The sequence below is a fragment of the Hydractinia symbiolongicarpus genome, chromosome 10 (assembly GCF_029227915.1).
Source record: "Hydractinia symbiolongicarpus strain clone_291-10 chromosome 10, HSymV2.1, whole genome shotgun sequence".
NCBI lineage: Eukaryota > Metazoa > Cnidaria > Hydrozoa > Anthoathecata > Hydractiniidae > Hydractinia > Hydractinia symbiolongicarpus.
Genome location: NC_079884.1, coordinates 12,076,621 through 12,104,547, shown reverse-complemented (window position 1 = coordinate 12,104,547; position 27,927 = coordinate 12,076,621). Strand labels below are relative to the sequence as shown.

The following is a 27,927-nucleotide window of genomic DNA, read 5'->3' as shown; positions in this document are numbered from 1 at the left end:
AAGAAACAAAATGCAGATTTTATTAAATAATGACAATATATATTTTCTTTACACATTTTGTACAATTTATAAACAGTTTTCTATTCTTAAATTCTGACAAAAAAAATATTTACAAAAAAATTTTGCTGGAAATTTTAACCCCTTAAAATATTATCGTTCATTAAAAAAACACTGACGTGTGTTCACGTGCTAACGACGATATTAAAGCATGATTTACACGTCCGCATGAAAATATGTACTTCAAAAACATAGAAGAAGGCTTACAGCCGTAAGAAAGCTTCGTATATAATAACTCTTGTTAACAGACATATAAAATAGTAGATAAATTATAATTTATAAAGTCAAATAAAACTTTTTTTTTTCAAAACAAAAAAACACTGGAACACGACTGGAATACGATGGAAACTGATTGAAAGGGAAAGAAGTTACCACTTTTGTGAGATTTACAACATCGTCTTCAATAAAACGAAACTACCAGTATTTAAATAAATTTTACTTGCAAATTCTTGTCGAGTTAGTCCTCAGCCATATTTTTTGTCATAATCGCGTGTTGTCATCATCTGATTCATCGAACGTGATTAAGTTTGCCGGCTGCAAATAGAAAAACAAGAAATTGTGAAATGAAACACCCTTTAAAAAAACTTAGTTGTCTATGGTGACAGAAGAACTGTAACTGTTTTAAAGCGAGTGACTTGACTTTATACAATTTCCTTCGAGCCTCTATTATGTTAAGCCTTACAAAAGAAAACCTTATCCTAGACTTCTTCCTAATGCTTTTCTCAGGGTTTTGAGCAAGCTGGGAGTCAGCAAGGACCTTGGAGTAGGATATTTTATCGCCAATACATTCCCCTTGCACGAGTTAACATTGTTAGTTATGCAAAAGGAGTTCTGTTAAATACTTTTTCGTTAATTTTTTATGACATTTCCCCGATTTTTCTAACCACAGACAGTATTACTTTCTTTCTTATTTATTCGCTTCGTGTTTTTTATAAAAGGCGAGTATTCTTGGTAATATTTGTAGGAAAGGAAAAACGGCAAATTTCAGGACAATTTATAACCACTCGCCCCCTCCCGCCCCCTCCCGCCTCCTCCCGCCTGTACAATTAGGTTAAGTGAGAGAAGGTTTGGAATGCCTGACAATAACATTCTGTCTAGTAAACACTTACCGTTAATTTTTTGTCATCAGAAGCTTCTGCGATATATTTGCACCACAGTTTTGCATTCGCTTGAGTGCCAGCACGGAATTGATACACGTTACTTCCCCTGTCCTCAGTTAAACGAAACGAATCTGAATGTATATCACTAACGAACACAGTGCAGCCATGCAACGGTAAAATTTTGTGAGGATCTTGTCGAAACTATAAAGTAGAAGCAATGATTGTAAAGGATCAGTAGAATAATCGAAAGGAAATCGAAAAAGAAATATTTTTTATCAATGCGTGGATTTTTCCAAACTTTCAAAACATAAAGTTTAACATAAATCTAATTTTGCGAATCTACTGAAAACTCGTAATTTATTCTATGCAAAAATTTTCCACTTCAAGTAACATCCGCAAAAACTGGATAAACGAGCAATTTATGTACTCACATGCGTTCTTTCGTGGCCTCCAAAGGCTCGATATCTTGGAAGAAAATAAATAAGACAAGAACAGGTTATTCCCACCCAATATCGTTGCCAACTGGTGACCTGAAAGAAAAATATCATTCGTGTTTTAACTGGGGAAAACACGTGGTTTTCAACGAATAAAACCATAAAATATTTTGTTCTTTTTAAGGTTTTCCTTAACACAAGCTGAAAATGGAGATTTGTCAAATAAAACAAAACTCTCCTTCAAGCTTAGACATAATGATGTGGAATATTCATTAAAATTAAATGCTTTAAAATAGTAAACATACCTTTGGTTTGTATCCATTTTTTAAACAAGTCTTTCGCTTTAAGAAGCCTTGCAGTTTGAAATATGTATCAGGTAAACACGGTGAAAGCTCACAACCTATTGCCGGAGGTTCGAAGCTGAAAATAAAAATAGAAAAAATTTTTATAAAAAAAATAAAAAAAAGTATAAGACAATTTGTAGAATATTCTATAATTCTATAATACTGCGTAATGACTAAAGAATAACATAGAACAGACAATCGTGACTGAAATAAAGACCTCTGAAATAACCTAAATGCACTCACAGGTCAAGCTTACAAGCAACAAAAGCGAAAGGGAACCCCGGTCTCATGACTAACACAGGGGAGAAGAATCCTTTGCAGAAGATTGGCATTTGAGAGGACAATTTAGGCACCTCGGAACAAGTTGCGAGTCAGTGATTATACCAGCGGTGCAAAAAAAAGTTTTTTTGCTGACATGAAAATATAATTATTTTTACCAGTCTTCCTGATAGACACGGACAAAAAAAATGTCACAATTTTGCCGAGATTTGTTAATTTGTATTAGACTAGAAAATGCAGGAATGAAACCAAGATAAATAGAAAATGTGAACAAACACAACACCCACAACCTTACTTTTGTATAATAGGATGAGTTTCTGGTTGATCCTGATCCAAGCCAGATTCATAACTTGTGCTTGCTATTAAAAGAAATTTGTCATTACACTCTCACATCACAAAGTTACCATTACACTCTCACATATACAAAATGTGACATTACACTCTCACATATACAAAATGTGACATTACACTCTCACATATACAAAATTTGTCACTTTGTCACTCTCACATAAATGTCAATTTGCATTAGGGGAATCTGAGCAAGAGCAAGGGAAGATTGAATAAAACAGGAAGTCATACTCAGCGATATTTTTGTACTTTATTATTTTACTTATTCGGTTTTATTTGTTTTCTCTAATTCCTTAATTAGATATTATTTACTCATTATATATCTTTCAATTAAAGACCCTAGCTATAAATATACGATGTATACTTTAATCGTAGTAAACAATACAAGATATAGAAATCCAAAGTCACCGTGAATGTCGCCATTGCTTTGATCTTCCAGCAACGTGTCATCCATCAAGTTATAACGGGAACCACCTGAATTCGATACGCTACTGCTTTGACTACCAGGTAAACTATAAACAATGTAAGAAGCTCAAATGAAAACCATCCATAAATTTAAGCCCCGTTTCCACCAAACGAATATAATTCGCTAATTTTGTTCAAGTGGAAACTCGCCATTACACCACTAAAAGTTGCTATCAATCAAAATTCCCGCGCCTTTTTAATGATTCAGGAAACGAGTTTACCAAACCATAATGTTTACAAATATTGAAGACAAAGAAATTCTTTTTATGTTAACTCTAAAATATTTTTATTATGTGGTTAGAAAAATGACCTTTTTTTAAGCCAGGACAATTTTACGATTCATTCAAAATTTTACGATCGAAGAAGATACTTACTTTAACGTGTTTAGTGCCGAAAGTGATGCTAACAACTGTTGGCTAAAAAAAAAAGTTTGGCTCATTGAAAATATAATAAAAAATACTTAAATCACAACAAAAGAAAGATACACAGCATTGCAATAATTTCGCACATCCAACAAACAAAACTGTTCTTACTTGCTTCCTAGACTTTTCACTTTCCTATGTCCAGGTGTAAATACTTTTTTATCGGGCGAAGGTGAACGAAACGGCGTGTTAGGAAGGTTCAAACTGGATGACTTAACAGTCAAGTTAGATGATTTTGGTTTGTCTCTTAAACTATTGGATTTTGCTAACGGTGCTTTAGGGTGAAGACGATACGTTTCATCTGATTCTAGAAAAGGATGAACACGTGTGTAAGTAAGCTATCTTTAGAGACAAAATTTGTGGAGCATTATATTTCGTTTGTTGAAAAAATAAAGCTTTCTCTATTTTTAAAAATAGTACACAGAATTCATCCACATCTACAAAATAAGGACTATATACCAGAAAATATTTCACGTCGTCTCCTTCCTAGGTCTTTTGACTCTCTTAGAGTGGCCGTGCTTGGTTCTATTTTCTGAGATAGTCTAAAAATAACACGATTGATAAGTACAAAAGAAATATACCAAAAGAAAATACCTTTCTACGAAGAACGAAGAAATTGCTTTTAAATTCCTTGACTCTCCCTGATTTTTAGCCTACAAAATTGACCATATTCCAAATTTTTTCTTATTTTCCTAAACTTTCCAGTACATTTAAAATTATGTTTTATTGGTAAAATTAGTTATTTTTATGGAAAATATAGTTTGCCATCAAACTAAGAATCATAGAAATACATGCTGTATCTCTGTACTCTAAAAATATGATACCATACTGATACTATAGACAGTCTGACAACATGAAGCTCACAGAGAAGTGATCATTCAAAAGTTTACACCTAACAACATTGAAGTTCAACCAGATTATTAATAATTTTTCCTCTCTTTCCACAATAGAACGACAACAAAAATTGACAAAATGATAGTGTCAGAAAACTTATCGCACAAAAATTTACACCTAATAACAGTACAATTTCCTGAATTTTACGAACCGATCCAGAAAATGAATAAATTTTCCAGAACTTTCGGACTCTGAAGAAACATTGAATTTCATCCGAGTAAGTTTACTTTACACTATAGCTAAAAACAAAATATTGTTCTCAAGAATCTTACTTGTAATTTTCATCTTCCATAAACTTTTGAAGTTCATCGATATATTTGATGGAATTTAAATATTCCTGTATATATTTTTGGCTTTTCAGATCTAAATGTTAGTAGTAAAAGGCACATTTAAACACTTTGTCCAGTCATGTATCATTTGGACAGTTTTGTAACATACTAAATTCTTCTATTATATCATTTTTCTGAAATTAGAATTGTGTCCCTGCAAATTTATGTGCCTAATTGCCTATTTGTGAGAGTTTTAAGCATTGTAATACAGCCTCTACAGTTCTCGCTGGAAAAATAAGGAAGCGTTGACATCAACTAAATATAATATATCACACCACTACTACTCACCATATGTTGATTGCTGGAAGTCAGCTATGATTCTCAAGATTTCGTTCATCTATATAACAATAACAATATTTCATTAGGGTATTTTTGTCACAGGTATTAAGAACCTAAAATTAAGTTGACATTCAAATTTTATCTAAAAAATACTTTACAAACAAACACACAAACAAACAGAAACAAACAAACCTTATTCGTTCTAGCAACATCAAGACCTCCTGTTAAGGGATGTATAGTATTTATATACGTCAGGTCTGTTAAATACATACCTAAAAATGAAATAACAAAATAAAGCAATGAAAAGCACTGTCTTCGAGTTATCCAATGTCAAATGGAACCTGTCATAGGAATGTCTTTTGGCATCACATCAATATATCAAAGCAAAAACATGTAACTGCGAAAAATACAGTGTCCTACCTAAGTAAGGTATGCATGGTAATTTCACTGTTTGTATATATTCACGAAATTTTATTCTAAATACAAAAATAATGAGGTTCGTAAAAGAAAATAAAAAATGGTGAGGTTATCTACTAAACAAGACTGAATAAATTTGTTGCTCAAATAATTATTCTCAGATCATAAAGGTTGCCAACATTTTACACATTAGAAACAACAGAAACTTTTAACTTAAAGAAGACATAGAAAAAGAAATTTTCATCGATGTACTCATCACAAGTTTTGAAATCGTTGGCAAACATTAAAAAAATTTAACTTACCTGTTATTATCTTCTGCTACTAATTCATTCAGTTTTTCCAGTTTTTCTTTATCTCGTTTAGGAATTAACTAAATACAAGACACAGTAGACACGTAGAAAGGTTACACATCTTTGTCAAACACAAAAGGTATCAAGTGAAGCCATTCTTACAATGAATTCGCGAATTATCCTTAAACTTGTAAAATTAAATTCTCACGAAAAATTTTCTGTAAAACTCGAAAAAAATTAAATTTCTGCAAAAAAAAATCATTTTTTTTGTTAAATTTCTAGGCAAAAGTGCCCCTTCTCTTTAACTCAAACTTTTTTTATTTTCCAAGATCGCAAAAATAATTGATGTCTTAAAATGACCAAAGGGTATCACTTGGCCAGTACCCTGCAGCTGGAAGGTTACAAAAGCTCTACTGCAGCAGGGGCAGTGCGGCCAAGTAAACAACATTAAAAAGGCATTGTGGTCATCATGTAACAATTTGCACCATGGACTGGAAAGAGCTGAAAATACAGGACATTGGACGTGCAAATATCAGAAAAAATTGGTAACGTTTAACATTTTGAATATGACCGAATAACCTATGCTTTAAGTCGGGTGTGAACATTGACAAATAAACTTTGGAGTGCATGCTACTTTGATAAAAATGGCTTTCCTAATTGCTGGTGGTTATGATTTTCTTCAAATTTCTTCTTCTTTTTTTTTAAATTTTTTGTTTTTTTTTGCTTGATAGCCAGAAAATGTATCATTCAGAAATTCTTTGTTTGGAACTGCTCCCCTGCCTTCAGAAACAACAAGACATTTGGATTGAAATTTTCTTAGGACATTTTTATAGATTTTTATTCTTATCATAACTTACATTCCATGTTTTTGTTAATCTATATATTGGTGCACTTTGCAATCCAGATACAACTGCTTTTAAAGAATTTAGGTTATTAAGATCAAACAGTTTCTATAAAAAAGAAAGAATGCAATTAAGACTTTAAACAGTAATTCACATGACACATACAAAACAACGCACACACTTAAAGTAGTTTGTTATAAGAAAGTCAGTAAAGAACAGTACAAAGAAAAGTTTGTCTTTTAATTTATTAACACACAATCTCATTAACTAGAGAAAAAACGTTTTCTTACTTTGGCTACTTTTATTAAATAAATTAATTTTTCTGCTCTATTTTTCGCTGTATTGGAATTTAAAACTTCTCTTGTCACCCAATAGCTAACCTAAATAAAGATAACTCGTCAGTATATGGATAGATTCACTATGCATTGAGGCAGTTAGCATTGCAGTGGCTAACACGGTAGATTAGCTTACTTGGTACAGGAGCTAACATGGTACAGTAGCTAACATGGTACAGTGGCTAACATGGTAGCTAACAAAGTGAACTTTGTAAAAAATAACATGATGGCAGGGTCATACATATTTCCTGCATTGTAATTTTTTGCATCCTTGCCTGCCTGTTAACATGAAGTAATGAAATTTACTTGGACGAGTTATTACTATGGCTATAGATGTGATTATATTGCGCTCTCTATTACAAAACCCACGGCTTTTAAATAGATTTAATATAGATTCTTGGGAGTTTTAGAGACCCTGGTCTTTCTATAATTGGTTAAGTCTGAGAGTATTGACCTTTAAAGTGCTTTATATTTGTAAACGACACGTAAACCTTGCCAAACCAGACATCCACTTACCTGATTAAACCTTTTCGTGAAATTTACAACGTTTGGACATATTTCATATTTCTTTTTACTCGTCCAGCAACAGCTTGTTAATTCCTAAAAAATTGATCAATTGATATAGTTGTAATACGTGCATCTTTCCTTGCAAATAGAAATATCAACGAAACTATGTTACGCAAAGATTTACTACCTCTGGTCCAATACTTTGGAATAACGGCAAGTCAATGAGAGTTAATTGATTCTGTAAAAACAAGAACCTCAAAGAACATTCTCATACAATATGAAGGACCAGTTTCACTTTCTACTTATTATTAATAAAATTGACAAAAAAATAAAATGTTACTATGTCAAACTTATCTAAAAACCTCTTGAAATACAGACACAGTTAAGTTAAATATACCATGATACAATGCAACCATAAGAGAAATTAAAGGTATTCCAAAGTGGCAAAGAACAATAATGTTATGTGAGAGAATTATAAACGTTGTTTGAAAAAACCTTTTTTAAGACATCCCTGTTGACAGATTTTAAGATTTAAGTATATATAAATTATAATTTCATATTGGTTATGCAAAAATTGCTTTAAACCTTAATAATATACATCAGTTAAATTTATGGTGAACTTCGTTATAAAATAAAATTTGTTGTTAAACAGCTTTTAAAACTCTATACTATAATTTCAACATATTTTGCAATCTTAAATTTTCCTTAAAAAGACATACATACAGCAACATCTTCTGGTTGAACTTTCAATACGTCAAAGACAACTGCATCGAATTCTTTTGATTGCTGTAGACTTTCTACACACTTATTCTAAATTAATGAATTTAAATTTATCTAAATCTCCCTGAAAATAATTATACAGCCAGTGCTTCTATCTAATGCAAAACACTAACATTTAAATAAAAACATAGCATTGAGATGTCAAATAAAAATGTCAGTGAAAAAGTACTTGGTGTCAACATAAATATAACGTTTTAAAGTTGATTTTAATAGAAATCCTATGTTTTTCACACTTTTATGTTTGTTAAATATACAATTTAAGTTGACTCACATCACCAAAATTCAGTTCCAGGTCCTTTACAACAGCAGGATTTGTGGCGATTAATGAACTATGATTTTTGTTCATTACTTGACTGCACTAAAAAACAAAAATGTAAATACAGTATATGAAATCAGTAACAACGACAACAAATCGAAAATACTACCACATACAACAAAAATAACAACACACTAAAAACACCACCACATACAACAAACAATGCACCGAAAACACAGCCATATACAACAAACAACAACAACACCGCCACATACACCAACAACAACACTTAAAATTCAACTATATACAATAAAAAACAACAACAATAACAAAATTGCAAGATGTAAAAACTACCAGCATCACATACAACAACAGTGAAAACAACAACAACAAGAACAACATCAACAAAAAACATATAACACAACACAAAACAACACAAACCAAGCACATTATATTGTTCAATGTACCAAAAGGAAGAACTGTATGCTAAATACACTCCACTTAAAGACATTGATATGAAACCACTTTATATAAACCTTCCAGTCAAGTTCACTTGACTTCATTTTATTCACTACTTCAATCATAAAAGAAGATGTGTTTATTACAAACCCAATGTAACCTTGAGAAAAATACTACATTGCAATAAACTAGATTGGTAAATAAGGTAAAACTTCATTAACATTAATGACATATGAAACTAAGATCTTTTTTTTTATTAATCTATAAACAATTTATATAATACCACGCTAGTAATCTAGCTATCTAGTTGATCCAATACACACAAAGTCAATGTTTACTATGAAATTATAACAGCCACTATAATCAATATTCAGCTAGAAACAACAACAAATCCAATTAGTTGGCATAGCAACAATTTTTTAATTCTCCAGAAGGATATTTTTACCATTCATAATAGGAATGGCAGCCATAGTTTTGTTACTGAAAAATATTTTGTTATTGTCTGCATATGTTATTTAAAATAACTTTAATTTGAAAAGACTAAAAAAACAAAGAGGCCTAAATCTTTAGGATTATAGAATTATAATGACATAGTTTATATAATAAACTAAAGGTCAAAAACTGCTTTGGGAATTGTCGTAGAGGAAATTGAGATTTCTTTTTAAAACATTTCCTGATATAGAAAATTTCTCAGTTGATTGTTTTGAAGTTAAATAAGACTTATTTCAACCTAAATAAAACTTCAAAATAACTGCAGACACTTGTGACACATGGTTGTGTCTGACAAAACGATTAACAAGTACAAGTAACTGGCTATAAAAACAGTGTGAACTATGCTGTAATACAATTAAAAACATCAAATGTGAATTTTGAGTGAAAAAACGTGAATGAATTAGGTTCGCTGATCGAATTTTGAAACAGAAACTCAACATAATGAAATTTTTTTTCAATTAAATAATTTGTGATTGTGATTGAAATCCCTGATTGTCTCAACGCAACATGTAAATGGATGTAATAATTAGAAAAAAAATAAAAAACAGAAAATGAAGGCTAAACAAACTGTGAAATCATGTGTATACCTACTAATATTGATGTAAAAATTATTTATCAATGGTTCATGCAACAAGTATATGACATTGTTTTAATGGTTTGGAAGCAAAACGATTAACTTTGTTCTAATTAATCATGAGGTTTAAGTAATTACAGTTAATATAATTATTAATGAGGATGCCTATGACTTCATTCACCATGAAGTCGTAATTAGAAGCTGGTGCGAGTGAATTATTCAAGTTGAATAGATTTTTAAGTCATTAAAATGAAATCTAAAAGGAAGGAGTATTAAATTGTAGTAACTATACATAGTATTAATAATAAAAGCAACAGGAATAGTTTTATCCTTTCATCAATTTAATTTTTATGAACATAAGGTTTAAGGGTCATAGATCAATTACCAATGCTTCCCAAAGTTTGCGAATTTTTATATTTTTGTAAGTATAAAAGCATGTGGTAAAATAGCTGTTGAAATGCATATAAATTTTTAAACTTACAAGGTCCTGAAGACTTTTAAACTACCTCTTCTCTTTCTTAAAAAAATTTTAGTGGAATATTTTGTTTTTTAAATGGAGTATTAAACCTCTATGGTCTGTTGTTTACATTTTCTACCTACAGGAATGCACGATGTTGTTCTCAATGCAAAATCAAAACTTTTGAAGGATCTCACGAAACATGGCCTACCAAACTATCGTGTTCAAGAAATGAAAAAGCTGTCTGTAGAAATCATTATGAATTTATATAATATCAGTGTAATTTTTAACTGTTTTGTACGTTAGCATTTTTGTGTCTTAGGCAGCAATTTTTTTTAGAACAGCCTCTTGTCTTTTTTGGAAAAGTTTCGTTCCATTTTTGACTTGATGGCAAAATAGATAAAGACTAATTATCATTGCATGACAAGATGTCCTGTTAACAACTGATGAATAAACAAATATAAACAAAGAAGCTAATCAATAAAAACAAATCAAGAGATACAGGAATTAAATCCTAACATAAACATATTTACACCTGGAAACCTACCCTGACAACTCATAATATAGCTAAAAGATTTTGTATTTGCTTGCTGAAGGGTCTGCCATGTAAGAAATTTAGCAGATTGAATAATTTTCTCATGTTTAAAATGTTATCTTTTTAAACTAAACATATAAAGGTTTTAAATAACCTAAAGTGTAAGATTTGCAAATTTTTTGATTTGCAAATACAACACTCCAACAAATGAATTTTTTTATAACACATGTATAAAGTTTCCAATGTACCAATATTTTTCAGTAACAGAGAGACAGAAAAACAATTTAAAATAAACAAATTAAAAAAAGAATTCTTACCTGTTCGTCATTTACTTCTACGATTTTAAAAAAGCAACGGTCGGTTTCGTTACTAAATCCGCACCATGTTTTACGTCTAAGTCTTTGTGGCGGGAATGAAATGTGATCATATTCATTAAAACTTCTACGACCACTGGATTTTATTAAAACACCTATACCATCCATAGTTAATGCACCTTTCTTCACAACTTTTTAAATGTTTTAAACTTCATACGTAAATTCTATTTTTCTGTTTATAAAATCAGTAAGTAAACGTTATGTATATTTTTTACTCTTTATTGACATACCCTTTTCAGTTTCTGTCAGTAGGATTAATACCAAGCAAACAATCATAACAAAACAAACAAATATCTTAGGAATGCATTCATGGAATATATGAGATGTAAAACGTGCAGGGCATGAAAATTCTACATGCTAACAAAGAGCTGTACTTTCAAACAAATTTTTTTCTGGCAAATATGAGTGAAGAAGACATAGCTTCTAAAGCAGAATGGCAAACCTCCGTCACAACAAACAATTTCTGGATTCAACTTACAAAATACGAAATAGTAACACAAACATCAAAATGATCTTACATTGATAAACATATTCTTAGGTTGACTCAACATCAGGTTCTCCTTACCTTCTCTGACTACCTTCAACTAAGTATAACTCTTGGTAGAAATAAGTAGATTATTATAGTTACTCATAGTTACCAAGATGTAATGATGAAAATAACACTACAAAGGATATCTGTCAAATAAGAGATAAAATTTCAAAATTGTTTTGAAATGAACGCATTCTCACGGAACCTAATTTGTAACTGTATATCATTCCAAAAGATTTTCTTACAATATCACGAAAAGATTTTCTTACAATATCACGAAGTGTAAAAAAATTTGGTTTAAATTTTTCTTGATAATTTCTGTTAACATTTATTTACTACCTTTATCTTCAAATAATCATTTTTTTGTAAGCAAAGTATATATTTTGCACAAAAAACTATCAAAAATCTTAACCTTGGCTGGATTAAAATATTGAAAGCTCTAAAAATAAGAGCAAACAACTTATTGTATTCAATCTATTGGTTTACAATATATTTCAAATAAAACTCTGGACAAACAGAAGGATCCAATTATCACTTTGTAATTTTTTTGTTCTGCTCATACTATATAAAAATTTAATCTAAAAGAGTCATGACCGATAAAAAAATAACTAGACAGAGGTGATATGTTTATAAGCTTACTTACCCAGGACATTAATAGGACTATTAATTCTTGCTACAAATAGTAGTTGAGTAAAGACCATATGTTAAGTAAACAAAAGCTTGCTAATTACAATACATAATCTATGTTAAAATAAAGCTCAGTCTTTAAAGCAAAATTCATTTAACACTTTTCTTTAACACAAGTAAAAATACATGTCCTTGTTTTCCTAGGGAAATTTTTAAAATGAAGTTTGTACATTAATTACAAGCTGCCATGCTTTCGTTTCACTAAAGTTGGTTACCATTAGCAACAATGGTGATCTAATTAACTGAAATGAAACTGAAAGCTTATAATAAGTCTGACAGTTATAAAAAATTAATTAGATAGTGTCAGCAACTTGTCTCTGGTTGAGTTAAGATATACCTCTGAAACCTGGTCATATAATTTTAAAGAATGTCAAAGGTATTAAACTTTAATCAGAATAAACAATTCTACGCTATTATTCTCATACCTGTCAATATGGATATCTCATATGAAACTTTAATCCAAATAAAAAACCTCACTGTATGTTTTATAGGTTACTTGTGTTTTACTTTTTTGAAAAAAGACTTTAAAATAACATACCAACATATTCGAGATGGAAAATTCACATAAAATAGCATCTCAATTCATGTAGAATAAAAACACAAAAACTGGAATAAACCAATGAGTATATGACTTCTGAACGAAACATCACATAAAATACTCTTGTATCAAAACATAATCTCCAATTACCACTAGAAATTTATAATGTTTTCTTTTTCATTTTTCCACTTTTTAACAAAAACAATTGGTCACAATACATCTCCAATTACACTTTTGAGAGAAGCTTAACAAAAATTCTTTGCAAAAAACATGATAATCCAAACTGCTTTTGAGCACAAGTAAGTATAAAGATAATCTTACACTTTATTAAACTTTAATATTTTCACACCATAACACATAACAGATGTTGGTAGGGAAGAATGATTTTTGTGTTAAAATAAAGAACTGATGGTGCACTTGTTTTCATTGTAGTAAAACATCTGGGCATATATGAAATGTCTTGGAAAGTATTTTTGAGTCAGAAAATGGTGTTGTTGGTTTAACAGAGGTAATTCTAACCAAAGAAAAGTGGAAGGTAACCTTTCATTTATAATAAAAACTTGCTGTATGATATAAGAACTAATGTGAGAAAAGTTCTAAATAAAATTTAAAAAATCACAACATAAAAAATTCTTAAATCTAAAAAGAATTTCATTACAAGATGATGCACGAAACACAATTTATAATGAATGTTGGGAAAAATTTATATGTAAACACGCATGGAACTAACTGAAGCCAACTACATCTTCAATTTTTGCTGAGTTTATTTTAATTTTATGAGATAAGCAGCTTTCCTGTTTGGTATTGGAGCAGCAACAAGAGCAACATTTTTCAAGGACAACTACTCAGAATTGTATTTAACAAACATCATCATCATCATTCTCGGCTTAACGTCCATTTTCCATGCTAGCATGGGTTGGACGGGGTATATTAATGACCCTTTTCCAATCTGATCTAGACTGTGTTAGATCTAAACTCAACTTCCTCTGTATCAAGTCTGTCCTTATAACCTCCTGCAAACAAACATTTTAAATTAAAAAAAAACACAAATTATTTAACTTAAAGTCAAAAGTCAACAAAATAAATCCTTTTTCTGTTCTTCTTTACTAAGCTGTTTAAAACATACTAACATTAAAATTTTAATGTATCCATGATCTTAAAGCATGAATCTACAACACATGGTGTGGAATAAGTTAACCACCATTTTAGAAGCTATCAGCAGCAATGCACACAAATACAAATTCTCATATTTATTTCTCAGAAAATGAAATTTCTTCATTGAAGAATTCCAGAATAGTAAAACAAGAGTTACAAAGTAGCGATTATAAATTAAGCAAACCTTTACATTCTAATCACAACAGTCTTCTGAGCGTAAATACAGTACACTCCCCTATTTTAAATTGACCCAACTTATTACTACCTGATCCATTACAATTGATTTATTATCTCAATCCAATCCATTTGCCTAATTGATGCAATGTTCACTGATTCCTTGTGGCAGCAATATGCATTATATCCACTAGGTAAGATCAAAATAATACTCCTTCTCTATCTAACAATGTTTACAAATTTACAAAGAACCCAAGAGAACTACATTGCAATTACTAACATTTATTGATGAGTAACTTCTCACACGCATTTATATAAAGCAGCAAATGATGAAAGACCTTCTTTCAAACTTTCTTTAGAAAAAAATCATTAACAACGTTAATGATTTTTTTGTGTGAAATCATGTGTTGTGAAAAATGTTTGATAAAGATAAAAATTCATACATTGAAAATGACGATGATGTTAAACAATTGAATATTAGAAATGCATGCATATTATAACAGAAGGCAAAGTGATTATTTAAAGTAAGTAATTTTTATTCCTCAATGTTTTTTAAACAAAAACCGGAGCTTGCTAAAAACTACACTAAAGATATGATTAGCAAATTAACTAATCATGATTTAGGAATGTGAAATATGAAAACTCTAGGGAAACATAGTATAAAAAATGTGTTTCTACATAATATAACCAATATTAATAAGTGGTTTAAAAATTTAAAACAATTTTTGCCATCATCACTAAATGCTTTTAAAGACATTGTATTTATCCTCTTGTGTTTTCAAAAATGCATTCAAAATAATATAACAATTTAAAAAGAAAAAAAATGTTAATTAAATTTTAGCCATATGTTTATGAATCAATAATAAAAAATGTACAAGGGCCATCTTTAAATAATTATTTGCCTTAACCTGACTATTAGTGATTTTTTTTTTTACAATTTCAAGGTTCCCTTGCCTTTTTTAAGGTTATTTATTAATAATTTTTGTGATCCCTCAAAGGTTCTAAAACGCACAGACACATTCTCCTGGTAGGAATCCCACATGTCACTTTCTGTTGAGAATAAGCTCGGATTTTTACAGTCAAACTCTTACCGAATTTTCCAGTATATAACCTGCGGGTTATAAGTTGATTTTTACAACTTCCACTGTTGGTGCGGGTTATATTGTGGTGCAGGTTTTATATTTTCTGTCATTTATTGTGAAATTTAAAGTTTATACATTCAAAAAAGAAAATAGTACCAACGGGATAATATGCGTACATTAATATGTGCGATCCTATATCTACGTAATCTTGCTTCAACTACGTGATTTAATTTTTTTCACACTGTAAAATTGCTTAAACTTTCTATTGCTTTTGCTTTTCCAGTGCTAATATTACGAGCTCTCTCTGAAACACAATTCTGGAGATCATCTTTCTTTTATGTTGAACATAATTCTAATCTATTTATATCTTTCCAATGAGATGACATTGAGCACATTGATATGATTTGATTCTGGTAATAGAGCAATAATAGCAGGTATCATTTTGAGGTTTAATTGACAGGTATTTCACAACCTAGTGCCCAGGACTTAATTATTAATTCCTGGTAAAAATATTAAAAAATGTTAAAATTAAAGTATATATACAAGAATATTGTGCTGGTCAGAACAACAACCTTAATGCTTTTAAGTACACTAAAATATTTGTAATAACTGCATTAAAAATAAACACTAAACCAGAAGAAATGAGTGTGATGTAAGCCATGCATTAAAAGAAAAAGAAATACAAAAAAACTCACCTTTCAGTAGGACATCACTTGAAACTTTGTTTTGCTTGATGCATTTTGTTTCTAAATAACACATTTTTATACTAGTAGATCTTATATCATAGTAACACAATCACACTAAAACTAATACATGCAAAACGAATATCTATGGGTTTTAACTGTATATATACTGCAGGCAGCATCATATTAGGTGCCTAACGTAGCAAGTAATCTTTCTTAGAAATCACATTTCAGAAATTAAAAAAAGAAAAAGCATGACAAATTTCACTTTTAGGCAAGGTCATATGAGAAAAAGATAAATCTCTTGGGTGTTTGAAAGTATATAACCCATTGATCACTTTAAATATAAAGATCAAATTGGTAAATCAAATTTAATTATATAGCATAGGGACATGCACATTTATTTGCTGTTGTCTATCTATTTGCACATATAATACGCAATCCGAGTTGGATGCGTGAAGATCTCACAAAATCTACTTCAAAGTATTCAAAGTAAGTACAATATCTTCCCTATGTAGGTTTCTTCTTTGTCTTGTTTTTTTTTTTATTGAAACAGAACATACTATAGAACTGAGGTGCCTGTTGGATCGTCGCTATTAAAGAAAATCAGGAAAAGTAAAAAAGACTACTAATAGAATATAAGCTGTGTGAGCAGCTAATTCTCTGCTGCATGTATAATTATCCTATATCATTACTGTCTTGTTACAAAAGTGAAATTAGTAGAAGTTTTATATATACAACATCTGACTGTAGCTATAAAACTTAGAAAAATATTTAGCCAGGCAGCAAATTATTTCAAAGAACAAAACACAAAATTTATGTGGTCTTATTGACATTTTTATAAGCTGTGTGAGCAGCTAATTATTTAGCCAGCTATTTGCCACAACTTTTTTCTAAAATCTTATAATGCAAATAATGGAGAATTGATAGCTAAACGAATTTCATGCTGTAAAATATTGGAGAAAACTGTTAATAAGAAAGCAAAAAATACTTATTTGCAATATCAGATCTCATCTATATTAATATAGCTAAACAATGTAAACCCTTTTTTAAATTTGCAATTCTTGGACTGTCTCTCGTCTGCACCAAAAGTGAAAAGAGAATTATAAAAATAAAAGAGCATATTTAATTAATATAATTAATGCATATTTATTCTATTTTATGTTTATTGTATTCGATTGTAGGAAAAATGATAATTTTAAACGAATACAAACGTACAAACAGGAGGCTTTGGGTCAAGCTAACACCAATCAGTCAGTTCTGTTTGTTTACACATCATATAGTGCACCACTTCCATGTGTCTGCGTGATGTCTCGGGTAATGAAAAATTCCATTACGAAAACAGAGTTTCAAAAATATTTTTTCGCAGGTCAAATCAATTCATACGATTTTTAAAGACCTGTGCTCCCCTGGTACAGAACTATGAACCCCTTAAAGAATTGCGGTATAGTTTTGTTTCATTTTAAAAACAACAGGCACGCGCGTACTTTGTGTAGTTAAAAAAAGCAGGAAAATGGCTATTAATGAAGATTAAAGATTTTTTGGTAACATAAAATCCAAGAGGAACTGCAATTAAATTTTAACTATATTCTTCTAATCCTTCTTAAATAATTCTTACCTACTACAGAAATGCTTTTGCATGTGACATTGGTAAGTCATTTATTTTATGGCTTAACGGATTGTGCCGTTCGTTAAGTTTAAATCACGACGCATCTCTGTTAGTGTCAACTGTTGTTGACACTAACAGGGATGCGATCCTTGTCGAAGTTGCCAAACCCTGTAACATCACTTCCGCCGTGTTCGTTTTTTTTAATGGGAAAATCTGTTAAGTTGGGAGCTAATGTCTATCTGTTATCGTTGCGGGACTTTGGGTCAGTGGAAAATCTCATTCAGGTAGCGCACAGGATAACCTCATCCCTAGGGTCTTATTGCCCCTGACCTGTTATTACGGAACGGTCAAAGTCATTAAAAGGACATATTTAAGGAATTTTTTTTAAAAAAAAGGATCACGACGGAAAAAGCTTATAATGACTTATTTACAGGCTTAACTGTAATTGTGACTTGTTGCCTATTCTCTGAGAACTTTATTATAACGTTTTTTTCCGAAAATATTGGTTGGTTGTTTTTCTCTTCATTTTTTATTTACTCATTTCGGGGCTGGGCTGTTGTTTACTAGTTGTTTCTTTTTTTAAGTATTTGATCCACGTGTTGCTTAAAAAAGCTTCTATGAATGGCTATCCAACACGTTCCTATGTTATTTTACCCTCTTGATTAATTTGATAGTGGCGAAAAAGCCGCTCTGTAATAATAAATTGCTCAGGGGCGACAAGATCCTGGGGAGGTTGTTAATTGGCTATAAGACGCTGATTTGTCCGCTTAACTCACCCTCGTCCTGGGGACGAGGGTTATTTGCCTTTTTAAATATGGCGGCTTTTCTTCATATCAAGAATGCCAAAAGCCCTGGGGATGAGGGTGCGCTCAACTCAAACAACTTTTTTTCCCTTGACTGATCAGAAAATTGAATTTGTATACATAATTAAACGTACGCCAACTTTACTTTATAGAAATTCGCTTGATGATATTCCCACGAATTTAATTATGCATGCTAATTTACTATTTTGAGTAACAAAGCGGTAAAGCTTGTCACGAAAAAGGAAAACAGAAGAAGAAATTCGATCTCAGTGCCTGTTGTTTCTTTTTTTATCAGAGATGTTCAGCGTTAGTGACAAACAAGACGCCCTGGGAGAGAGTTGGTTAAAAGCTGTCATGTGCAATCTCGTACCTCAGGGCATTTTTTTAGCCTAAGACGGTAGCATTCTCGTACATTTTTTAGCTACATCACATATTTTTTTTAAAAAAAACATAACATATATTCGTTAAAAACCAATAAGACATCTACTGGAAACTCAATGATCAACGCTCCCAGCGGTTGTTGTCGGTTGCATTTTATATCCGGACGTTTTATGTCCAGACATAAAAAGAGACGACAACTGTATAATTTAAGCATTGTTTAATATTACTTCGAATGTGAAAGAGGCAACTGAATGTGAGGCCGATTTCATAAACGTGGGCGTATTGTGTTTTCTTTGCTTAATCAAATCCACTGAGTTGCTCATACATACGGGCGAGTGTGCACGAAGAAAGAAATTCATATCCCGGGTGATGTGGGCAGGAAAACAATCGTGTATATCGCAGGAGATTTAAACCTGATTGAGGACAATCAGCAGCCTCGTCCCAGGGTAAAAATTGTCAGGAAAAAAAGAGCCCTGGGGACGAGGTTAAACGGTCGGTTAGCCAAGGGAAGCTTGATAAGCAAAAATACACGCTAAATATCGTTTGTTCCTTTAAACCTGATTATACTGCGCATACTAACCCCCCTAAAAACTTATGTTTTTTACAAAAGAATTGCCACACCGAAATTATTGTTAGACTGAAAAACAAAAAGTCGCAGTTATTGAAGTGCGTTTATTGTCAGTATATGTCCAATTCAAAATCACACTTTAAAATTAATTAATTCCTTCGTACGAACTTTACAAGGACTTACAAAGATAGTTATGTCTCGGAAACTATTATATTGTATCGCTTGTTTTCAACTTTGACCCAGGCATATACATAAAAAGGGGATTAAATGAGTATGGCCTAAAGGTACAGGAACTAATTTTTCTTGCGGACACGCGCGAGACATGAACCCTCAGTCGGACCCTAGAAGAACAGTTTTTATGGTCTGGATTTTATCTTTTATAAAGATAAAATGGTAGCCTCAGTTGGAAGAAATATTTCAGCTCTGAGATGGTGTGCAGTCAGTAAGCTAGACAGCTATACATTTGATTATTTTATAGTTTTATCCATATTTTATCTGTTTTGTTTTTTATAAATGCTAAAATATTATAACCATGCAGCTATTATGGATAAGTAAAGGAGAGAGAGGAGAGGCAACTCCTAGCCTAGCTGTAAAACTATAGTATTTTTTCAAGGATATTGGTCTAAACTTATAATTTCACCTGTAAAGTAACATAGCCAGCATTTGCTACAAATGCTATGATGCTGGCCACCCTAAAAAATGTTTCAAAAACTATTTAAATAATGCACTTGTCATGCCATATTTTAACTACTGCTCCTCCGCATTGGGCTTGTGCAACCTGAGGTAGATTGGGAAACCAGAAAATGAATAAAATGTGTCTGTACCTTTTTGGGGAGAGAGGGAATATTCACTGAATAATTTACTCATCAAAAGCAATGCCATATATATTAGTTTCAATCACATTGCTCCTGATTATATGCACTCAAACTTCCTTTTGTCAAAAAAATGGCCACAATCACCAAACAAGCTTCAAAAAACAGGTTCACACTTTCCTTGGTCAACACAGAATTTGGCAAAAAAGGCTTCCTGTTGAGAAAAAGCCTTCCCGTTGTGAGCTGCAAAAGTGTGAAATAGTCTTCCAGACCAAGTGACCTGTAATAGAAGTCAACTTTCTTTTAATTTTTCACAGATTATAAAATATGTTATATGCTATGTTTGATTGAGCTGAGGCAGTCCAAGGTTTATCATTTTTTGTTTCTTTTTTGTTTTAGTGGCCCCCAGTGAAAACAATCCACTAACTGTGGGTTTTTGTGATTTTCTGGGCTTTTTATATTTCGTCCTTTGATGTAAATGTTTGTTTGCACCACCTTCTTAAAAGATTTTCAACACAAGTTATGTATGAATGAGACTCTGAGGTACATTCAAATCAGAAATCGCGAATCATAAAGCAATTGATAATGTTTAATATGACTTGTTGATACAGATAAATCTTGAAGTGTTTTAATTGTAATGTTGTTGTAAATGCATTGTCATTTTTAATATTATTTTTTTTTTAATTTTGGGAGGCATAAAATTGAACTAAAAATACAAATTGTAATTAACTTTTAGGTTCAAAGTCATGTTAACATTGAGATGCAGGACATTACTGGTGTCTAGTTTTAAAACTAGTCATGTGATGAATGCTAAATTAAGCACGGCAGAACACAAAAATGCGAAATTTCCGCCAACATTTATTACAAAAAGATATCAACCCAATGTTGCGGTCATTAATCTAGAGGGAACTATTCAACCAAGTTTTGGTAAACAGAAATTTGGTAGAGATGGGAAGTTAAACATTGAGTCTTTAGAGGGTTGTATCGAGAAGGCATTTAATATAAACAAGTTAAAAGCTGTTTGCTTAATCATAAACAGTCCAGGTGGTTCACCTTCGCAATCAGAATTAATTTCAAATAAAATTAATAATCTAGGGAAAGAAAAAAACGTTAATGTTATTTCTTTTGTTCATGACTTGGCATTGTCTGGTGGCTATTGGATGGCATGTGCAGGAAGCGAAATTTACATTACGAAAAACTCTGCTGTTGGTAGCCTTGGGGCAGTATTTCAGGGATTTGGTTTTCATGAATTTATTAAACGTTATGGCATAGAGCGAAGAATTTATGTATCTGGAGAAAACAAATCAATCCTTGATCCTTTTTCTCCTGAAAAAGAAAACGACATTGCGATGATGAAAGGAATTTTAAAGCATATTCACAAAAATTTTGCAGATTACGTGAAAGAAAGTCGACATAACAAGCTGAATGGACCAGAAGAAACACTATTTAATGGTGATATATTTATTGGTCAGAAAGCAGTGGAGTTGGGGCTAGCTGATGGGATAAATACTGTTGATAAATATATTCACGAAAAATTTGGAACTAAAGTTAATGTTGTGAGGGTAAATCCTCTTCAAAAGGGAAAATTTTCATCATTATTTGGAGTTGATTACTCTCCTTTTGATATTTTTTCTGTTGATCATAAATTAAAGTTTATGTAAATTAAGGAATTTACCTCTTTGTAAAGTAATTGTGAGGAAAACTTTTTTAATTATGACAGGGAATTCCATGATAACAAAAAATCACTCACATATATACATTTTCAATATGCATTTAAAGTTTGTTACAATCTTCTTCAAAAAAACACTGTGATTATGCTTTTTGAAGAGAAAAAAAATTTCTTAAAAATTAAGATAAACTCTGTAAAAGTTTGATCTATGTTTAGGATAAGTTTATAATTATCAGACCATATTTTGATGATTTTTGGACATTGGTATCAGTTTTTATAAAATTAGGGGTCATCTACAAAATTCGTAGTTCATTTATTATATTATAAACATTATTTTAACATTCAAAAGCCTTCATATGCAATTAATGAAAAAAATCCTCCCCTATGCCAAGGTTTCGAAAACAAATTAAATATTAATGCTGTTTGAAGCTTGTGAAAGATCAAATGTTTATTGTGCGGAAATATATCATTGTGAACAAAACTTTGGTGAAAGGCTGTTTGTTTTTGTGAAGTATTGGGAATAAGACACAAGAAAAAAATGCTATATACCAACAATTTTTTTTTCTTTAAGATTGTCGAACTTGACGACATTTTGAATTTGCAACTTCTGTAATTTTTTTGATATCTTCAAAGTCATCACAATGACTTTTTCTGGCGGTTGAAATTATGGTTATTCTTCCAGGTGATAAGGGGCCTTTTTCTTGGAGGGAGTCCTTGTACTTTCGATTTCCTCCACATATTCTTCCATTTAAAAGCTCTTCCTTGCTGTACAGACTAACCATTTCATTATTGATAAATGTTGCACATTTGTTTTTTCCTTTCCGTTGACTTTTGGCGTGAATTTGGTTAATTGGAGGAGGAGGAACACAGGTTTCATTAAATTGGGGTATCTGACAGTCCATATCTTCATTCATGTTTATGGTCGACGTAAGTAGTTTAACGAAACTCAAACCACCATTTCCATTAGCTGGTTGCATATTTTTTTCTTCTCCATGTGAGTCCCTGTAATTTAATGACTGTTATCTTGATTACCAAGGTCTTGACTTTGATTAGCACACCTCTCTTAACAGACCCAATTTTGTTACTTATTTGTGACAAGTCTTCTTTGATGGTTTTTATGCTTATGCTTATGAGATAAACTGCATTCAACCTCTGACGTAATAATCTTAACAGGGCACAATGTTGTAGCAATTCTTCTGTTTAATGCAAATGAAACACGTACATGCATACTTTTTTTTTCAATCAATACATCTTTGTAATCTTTTTAAATTGTTCATGATATTTTGTTTTTGGTATAGACACCATATTACAACCATTCTGACCATTCGTAGAGCATATACTATTTTGTACCCAAGTATCACAGACAAGCTGTGAATCTTGACATTCTGGCCTTTCCTGTCTCTAAACTCATTATCGTTCCAATTGCTCAGATATTTGATAAATTTAGGTGGCCTGATATTTAGTTGGTTCCCAAGCCATTAACAGAAATTTTTATCTTCAAGCTGTTACCTAAATAGTTAAATTAATAGTCTCTGAAACTCTCTAAATATCTTTTTGCTAAATTTAACCTTTTTAAATGTTCCCTTAAACTTTTCATAACTTTTTCTTCAAATATAGTATTTGAATCTGTGTAAGCTAGAATTTCACTAAAAGATCTGTAATTTTTCTTTGCTATACGTTGTCAAGAGCATTTTTTTTACCGGAGAGGAAAGCACTTGAATGATTTATTCTAAATTTTTGGATTTTCTTTTCGATTCTTTGTACATTTTCCAATTATATAGTTTCCAATTATATAGTTACAAAATAGTACATTAATCTAATTGAAACAATAAGTATCATTATGACATTTTAATAATTTTCGTTTAGTAAAAATTTATTAGTTTATTGTAATTTTTTCAGTAAAAATACCATTAAAGAGTGTTTTAAAAAGGTCAAGGAGATGGAAAACACAAGGGTAATTAAAAAAGTGTTAAATTTAACACTTTTGCTCATCCACCAAGAATGAAATAGTTTCATTACCAAAGGATGCCCTTGGAGAAGCTCATAATATGTAATGAAATTCTGTACCGACTCCCACTGAAAGATTTCTGTTTACGAAGCTCTAATTCACCAAGGCACATGTCACCCCCCACAACATTGTATTAGCTTCGATTGACATCAGCCAGTGTTGAACAGCCTTGGAAAATTGTTCATCATCCATAACCTCAATTTCGCTTTCTGATTTTTTTTCTTCGTCAGATCAGTTAAATTCAATTTCTTTCAATTTCATTCAATTTCTAATTTTTGTTTTGATTGGCAGAAGAGTTGTTTTCCTTTTCACAATTAGCTTGGATCTCTTGTTCTCACAACACATTATTTTGATCATACGAAGATCCCTTATTCAATAATTTTAGCACATTTTGTTTCTTTTGCCAAACGTGAAATAAACGCCCAACCTGATAATCCTTGTAACTTCAACCTGAGTTCAACACAACAGCAGCACAACGTTTTAATTAATCTACCAATGTACCAAGTGGTAACCTAAAATAGTAACTAAAACCTCATCCAACACTTTCTTTGATTTAAATTTTTGTTGTGTATTTTCCTGTTTTTTCAGTAATTTGACAATTTTGAAGGCATTTTCAGAATAACAAAAACAAACTTTAATTTAATAAAAAATGACCAGATGTTTATAAGTTTCAACATCTTTTCCGGTGCTTTTCATCATGCTTCTTTCTCAAACCTTAAATATTGCATAAAACAGGTCATTCATTCTCAATACTGAATGTCAGATTTATTTTAGTAACTGTGAGTCATAACTTATTTTGTACACAAAAGTATTTGATTGCCAGAACAAAGAAATTGAAGTGGAAGGCTTTTGTAACAGCGAAAAAAAAATAAGTGAAAAAAATTAAATATTTACCATACCGCTACCTTCAGTACAGTTTCTTGATTGAAGTTGTGCTAAATAACTTTGATTGATTAACACAGTTTCTGTAGTTTCTAAATTAAGCATGTGGACACCATTTTTTTGACTTGTTTAACGAATTCTGATTTAAAAAGAATATTTTTACTTTGAACAAACAGAAAATGTTGTTTTATGAAAGAAGTTACGAGTGTGCATGTTCAGAATTTTTTTTTGTATTGAATTTTTAAACAGACTGTAGCCATTTAGTCATTTTATTAAGGTTACTTGATTGGTGCTTGGACTAGGAGGTAACTTAACTACGTCCTAAAAAAACAAATTTCTGACTTTACGCAAGCAACAAGCTTTAGTGCGCGTGTGAGTACACATGTCTCATGGAATTTTCTGGATTTTTTTGCTTGTTTTTAGAGTCACATTATTTACATTCTTTAATGTAAACTATTTTTTTGTGTAAAGATAAGATATTTGTAACATTTTATTCTTTAGTAGCTAACAGGCAGATATCCAAAATACACATGTAACTTATGTTCTGTTGTCTGGAAGCAATTCAACATCCACAAATAACCTTTTTACCATGTTTGTTAGTCTCCTTCTGAATTTACATCTGTATTAACTGCTAAGTTCCAAGTTACGCCTGAGCTCCCCTTTTTATCTTCTTCTTTCTCAGAAGATGCTGAAAGTGGAAGATACAAGACTGCCATGGTAGTCACTCTATTCTTAATACCAAGTGATTTACCCTAGTGTATATTTTTTAATAGTTTTAAAAATTAGATGAATCTTTTTTTATCAACCTTGAAAGGATAAAAAAATATTTTTTATATATCATTTCAATATATTTTAATTTATTTTATATAAGGTAAGTGTCAAAAGTTGTCAATGAAAGTAATGTACAATTAAAAAAAGTGTACATTATGCAAGGATACATATAGCTCTAATAAAAGAAGAATTTCTTTTTTACAACATTGTGTACTTTATTTTTATTTCAGTGGCTTTTAACTTTTAAACTTGCAACAGAAGCATAAAAATGTATTTTTGTCTTTATTGTTTTACTAGAAAAACTAAAATGGATGTAGTGGGCAACGAAGATACTGCAGAAAAAAATCTAAAACCCATCCCAAGAGAAAGAGCGTTTTTAGAAACGTTTTGTTATACCATTGCACAATTTCAATTTGATCGTGCTCAAGAGTTTGTGGAAAAGGAACGAGAGATGTTTAAACCAGAAGCAGGTTCTAATTGGAATGCATTGTTAAATGCTTTGCTTACATTTGCACATGCTGAGAAGAACTATTTTACCATGGCTTTTATTGAGAAGAAATTATTCAAACAAACTATCAGACCTTTATATACAAACTTGTCAGCAGAACTCACAAAGCAAGAAGTCGTGTTTGATAGTCCAAAGTTGCATTCTAAAAGTACTCCACATGGTGTAGAAGCATTGACTGTGGAGTTATCCAAGCAAATTATACAATTTACATCTGCACGGCTTAAAATGATAGATTTTTACGAATTTATGGCTAAAAGTGGATGGAACCATGCTCAAAATATTCAGGAAATTATTCAGTCCATTACAAATATTAGCATGGAGTTTTTAAAAGCATTTCATCACCCTATACTTGATCCTTTAAAGACAAGTTTTTCTTATGAAGTTGATATTGTGAGTAACATTTTTAAAATTGAGAATCATTTAGCAGAATGGGATTTTCTTGATTCTCTTTTATTGTTACGAGAATGCCAAGCAAAATTAAGTGCATGGAGTTCGCTATCACCCTCTACTTCAGTAAAAGAACAGCTCTTATCAACATTTTCTTACAAATCTCTTTTCAGTCGTTCCAACAAAAAACAAACTGAGATGACACCATTTTTATATCAGTGGTTGATTTCGATGTATTCAAGTCTGTTGTCAAAATTCTCATTTTATTTTTTTACTTCACTGAGTGCTCAAGCACCAGCAGCTGATATAAAAGCGTCACTGTCTAAAACAAGCATTGACTTTATTAGTAAGTTTTTAAACTTTCAAAGAAAAACGGATGTGCTAAGTATGTCACTAGTATTAGACACAACAACAAAGAAAAATACATTTAAGGGGCATGGGTATCATTTGCGGAGTACTATATGTGAAAAACCGACTGGAATGAATTCGTATCCCAGTGTTATGAATATTCCAGATATTCGACCGAAGGAACACTGGCCAAATGTTATATCAATCATAAACGATCAGAGACAAGCTTTGAATGTTACTGATAAAATTGTTTATTTTTATGATCAGAAACTAGAAAGTTCTTATTTCCTGATTAAAGTGGACGTCAGGATGACATTAGTTTTAATATACAGTGTGAAGAGGAAAGAACGGGATAATTATATTCAAAATTTTCTTGTTGACATTCGATCATCATTAAATCACGATAAACTTTACCACATGTTACGTCCAGGACAGGCAAAAACGTTTTAAAGCCCTTGATAAACTGGTAGAAGTTTCAACTTCATGTAAGAATAGTATAAAGTATTCCATAATGGTTCTTTTAAATGGTTGTTTTTCTACTTTTCTTAATGAAAGAAGACAGTAGTTGTAGTATTTGTTTTTGATAGATGATTTCATGTGTGGTAATGTGTTTACATAAAAAAAAATAGTCTGTGACATATTTCCAAAAGTTGCTAGATGGATGAATTTATATTTTTATATATGTATTTAAGAGAAAAACACAAAAAAACATTTATATAACAAATTACTGTTGTTAAACACTTCTGACATACAAATCCAAAAATTGTTTATATGCCATAATGTTTTACTGTTATCGAATTATATTAGTTCCATAAAATCTTGAAATAGTATGTGATATTCGTTAACTTTGTTTCTTATGTTTGATGTAGGATTCCACAACTTTGTGTATACAAACTTTGTTTTGACTGTTTTCTTTACTTGCTTGTTTGCACATAATTTATCAATGTATAAAATAATTTCAAACTAGAGTTAAAAAACTGTGCTTTAGAGTTGAATCCAGGCTGTTATAGGACGAATTTAAAAACTCAGAAACTATAGTGGCTATGCGTAGTATCGTTTTATTT

The 27,927-nt window shown here is 31.0% G+C and overlaps 3 protein-coding genes across 6 annotated transcripts; 2 read left to right on the top strand and 1 right to left on the bottom strand.

Moving 5' to 3' along the window:
- Window positions 1-17: 17 nt before the first annotated feature.
- LOC130612127 (ras-specific guanine nucleotide-releasing factor RalGPS2-like) lies at window positions 18-17,454 on the bottom strand. 3 transcript variants are annotated; one of them, XM_057433417.1, is made up of 22 exons: window positions 17,336-17,454; window positions 16,130-16,180; window positions 8,394-8,480; window positions 8,066-8,152; window positions 7,530-7,580; window positions 7,352-7,435; window positions 6,791-6,880; window positions 6,516-6,608; window positions 5,671-5,738; window positions 5,372-5,427; window positions 5,144-5,223; window positions 4,961-5,009; window positions 4,616-4,706; window positions 3,909-3,991; window positions 3,561-3,756; window positions 3,402-3,443; window positions 2,971-3,074; window positions 2,510-2,573; window positions 1,897-2,011; window positions 1,589-1,687; window positions 1,167-1,358; window positions 18-591 (listed from the first exon to the last, which is right to left on the bottom strand). In XM_057433417.1, exons 3-22 carry the CDS (start codon window positions 8,466-8,468, stop codon window positions 538-540), a joined length of 1,773 nt encoding a protein of 590 aa, XP_057289400.1. In that variant the 5' UTR covers window positions 8,469-8,480; window positions 16,130-16,180; window positions 17,336-17,454; the 3' UTR covers window positions 18-537. The 3 variants fall into 3 exon arrangements, with proteins under 3 accessions (XP_057289400.1, XP_057289398.1, XP_057289399.1); XM_057433415.1 differs by lacking the exons at window positions 16,130-16,180; window positions 17,336-17,454 and adding an exon at window positions 11,213-11,441; XM_057433416.1 differs by lacking the exons at window positions 7,530-7,580; window positions 16,130-16,180; window positions 17,336-17,454 and adding an exon at window positions 11,213-11,441.
- LOC130612129 (KICSTOR subunit 2-like) lies at window positions 13,086-27,680 on the top strand. Of its 2 annotated transcripts, none has more exons than XM_057433419.1 (2): window positions 13,086-13,558; window positions 25,918-27,680. In XM_057433419.1, exon 2 carries the CDS (start codon window positions 25,928-25,930, stop codon window positions 27,311-27,313), a length of 1,386 nt encoding a protein of 461 aa, XP_057289402.1. In that variant the 5' UTR covers window positions 13,086-13,558; window positions 25,918-25,927; the 3' UTR covers window positions 27,314-27,680. The 2 variants fall into 2 exon arrangements, with proteins under 2 accessions (XP_057289402.1, XP_057289401.1); XM_057433418.1 differs by lacking the exon at window positions 13,086-13,558 and adding an exon at window positions 14,821-14,876.
- LOC130612131 (Na(+)/H(+) antiporter NhaA-like) lies at window positions 20,459-25,378 on the top strand. Its single transcript, XM_057433421.1, has one exon. The coding sequence runs from the start codon at window positions 21,037-21,039 to the stop codon at window positions 21,949-21,951; it is 915 nt and encodes a 304-aa protein (XP_057289404.1). The 5' UTR covers window positions 20,459-21,036; the 3' UTR covers window positions 21,952-25,378.
- Window positions 27,681-27,927: the final 247 nt, after the last annotated feature.

What these genes read in the sequence shown, in the direction of transcription:
- LOC130612129 (XM_057433418.1), top strand. Translation starts at nt 14,836, where the DNA reads ATGCATGCATATTATAACAGAAGGCAAAGTGATTATTTAAA. An exon ending in AGGCAAAGTGATTATTTAAA is followed by an intron (nt 14,877 to 25,917) that starts GTAAGTAATTTT and finishes TTGTTTTACTAG; the next exon opens with AAAAACTAAAATGGATGTAG.
- LOC130612127 (XM_057433415.1), bottom strand. Translation starts at nt 11,377, where the DNA reads ATGGATGGTATAGGTGTTTTAATAAAATCCAGTGGTCGTAGAAGTTTT. An exon ending in TCCAAAGTATTGGACCAGAG is followed by an intron (nt 7,436 to 7,529) that starts GTAGTAAATCTT and finishes TCAATTTTTTAG; the next exon opens with GAATTAACAAGCTGTTGCTG. An exon ending in CTTCCAGCAATCAACATATG is followed by an intron (nt 4,707 to 4,960) that starts GTGAGTAGTAGT and finishes ACTAACATTTAG; the next exon opens with ATCTGAAAAGCCAAAAATAT.
- LOC130612131 (XM_057433421.1), top strand. Translation starts at nt 21,037, where the DNA reads ATGTTAACATTGAGATGCAGGACATTACTGGTGTCTAGTTTTAAAACT.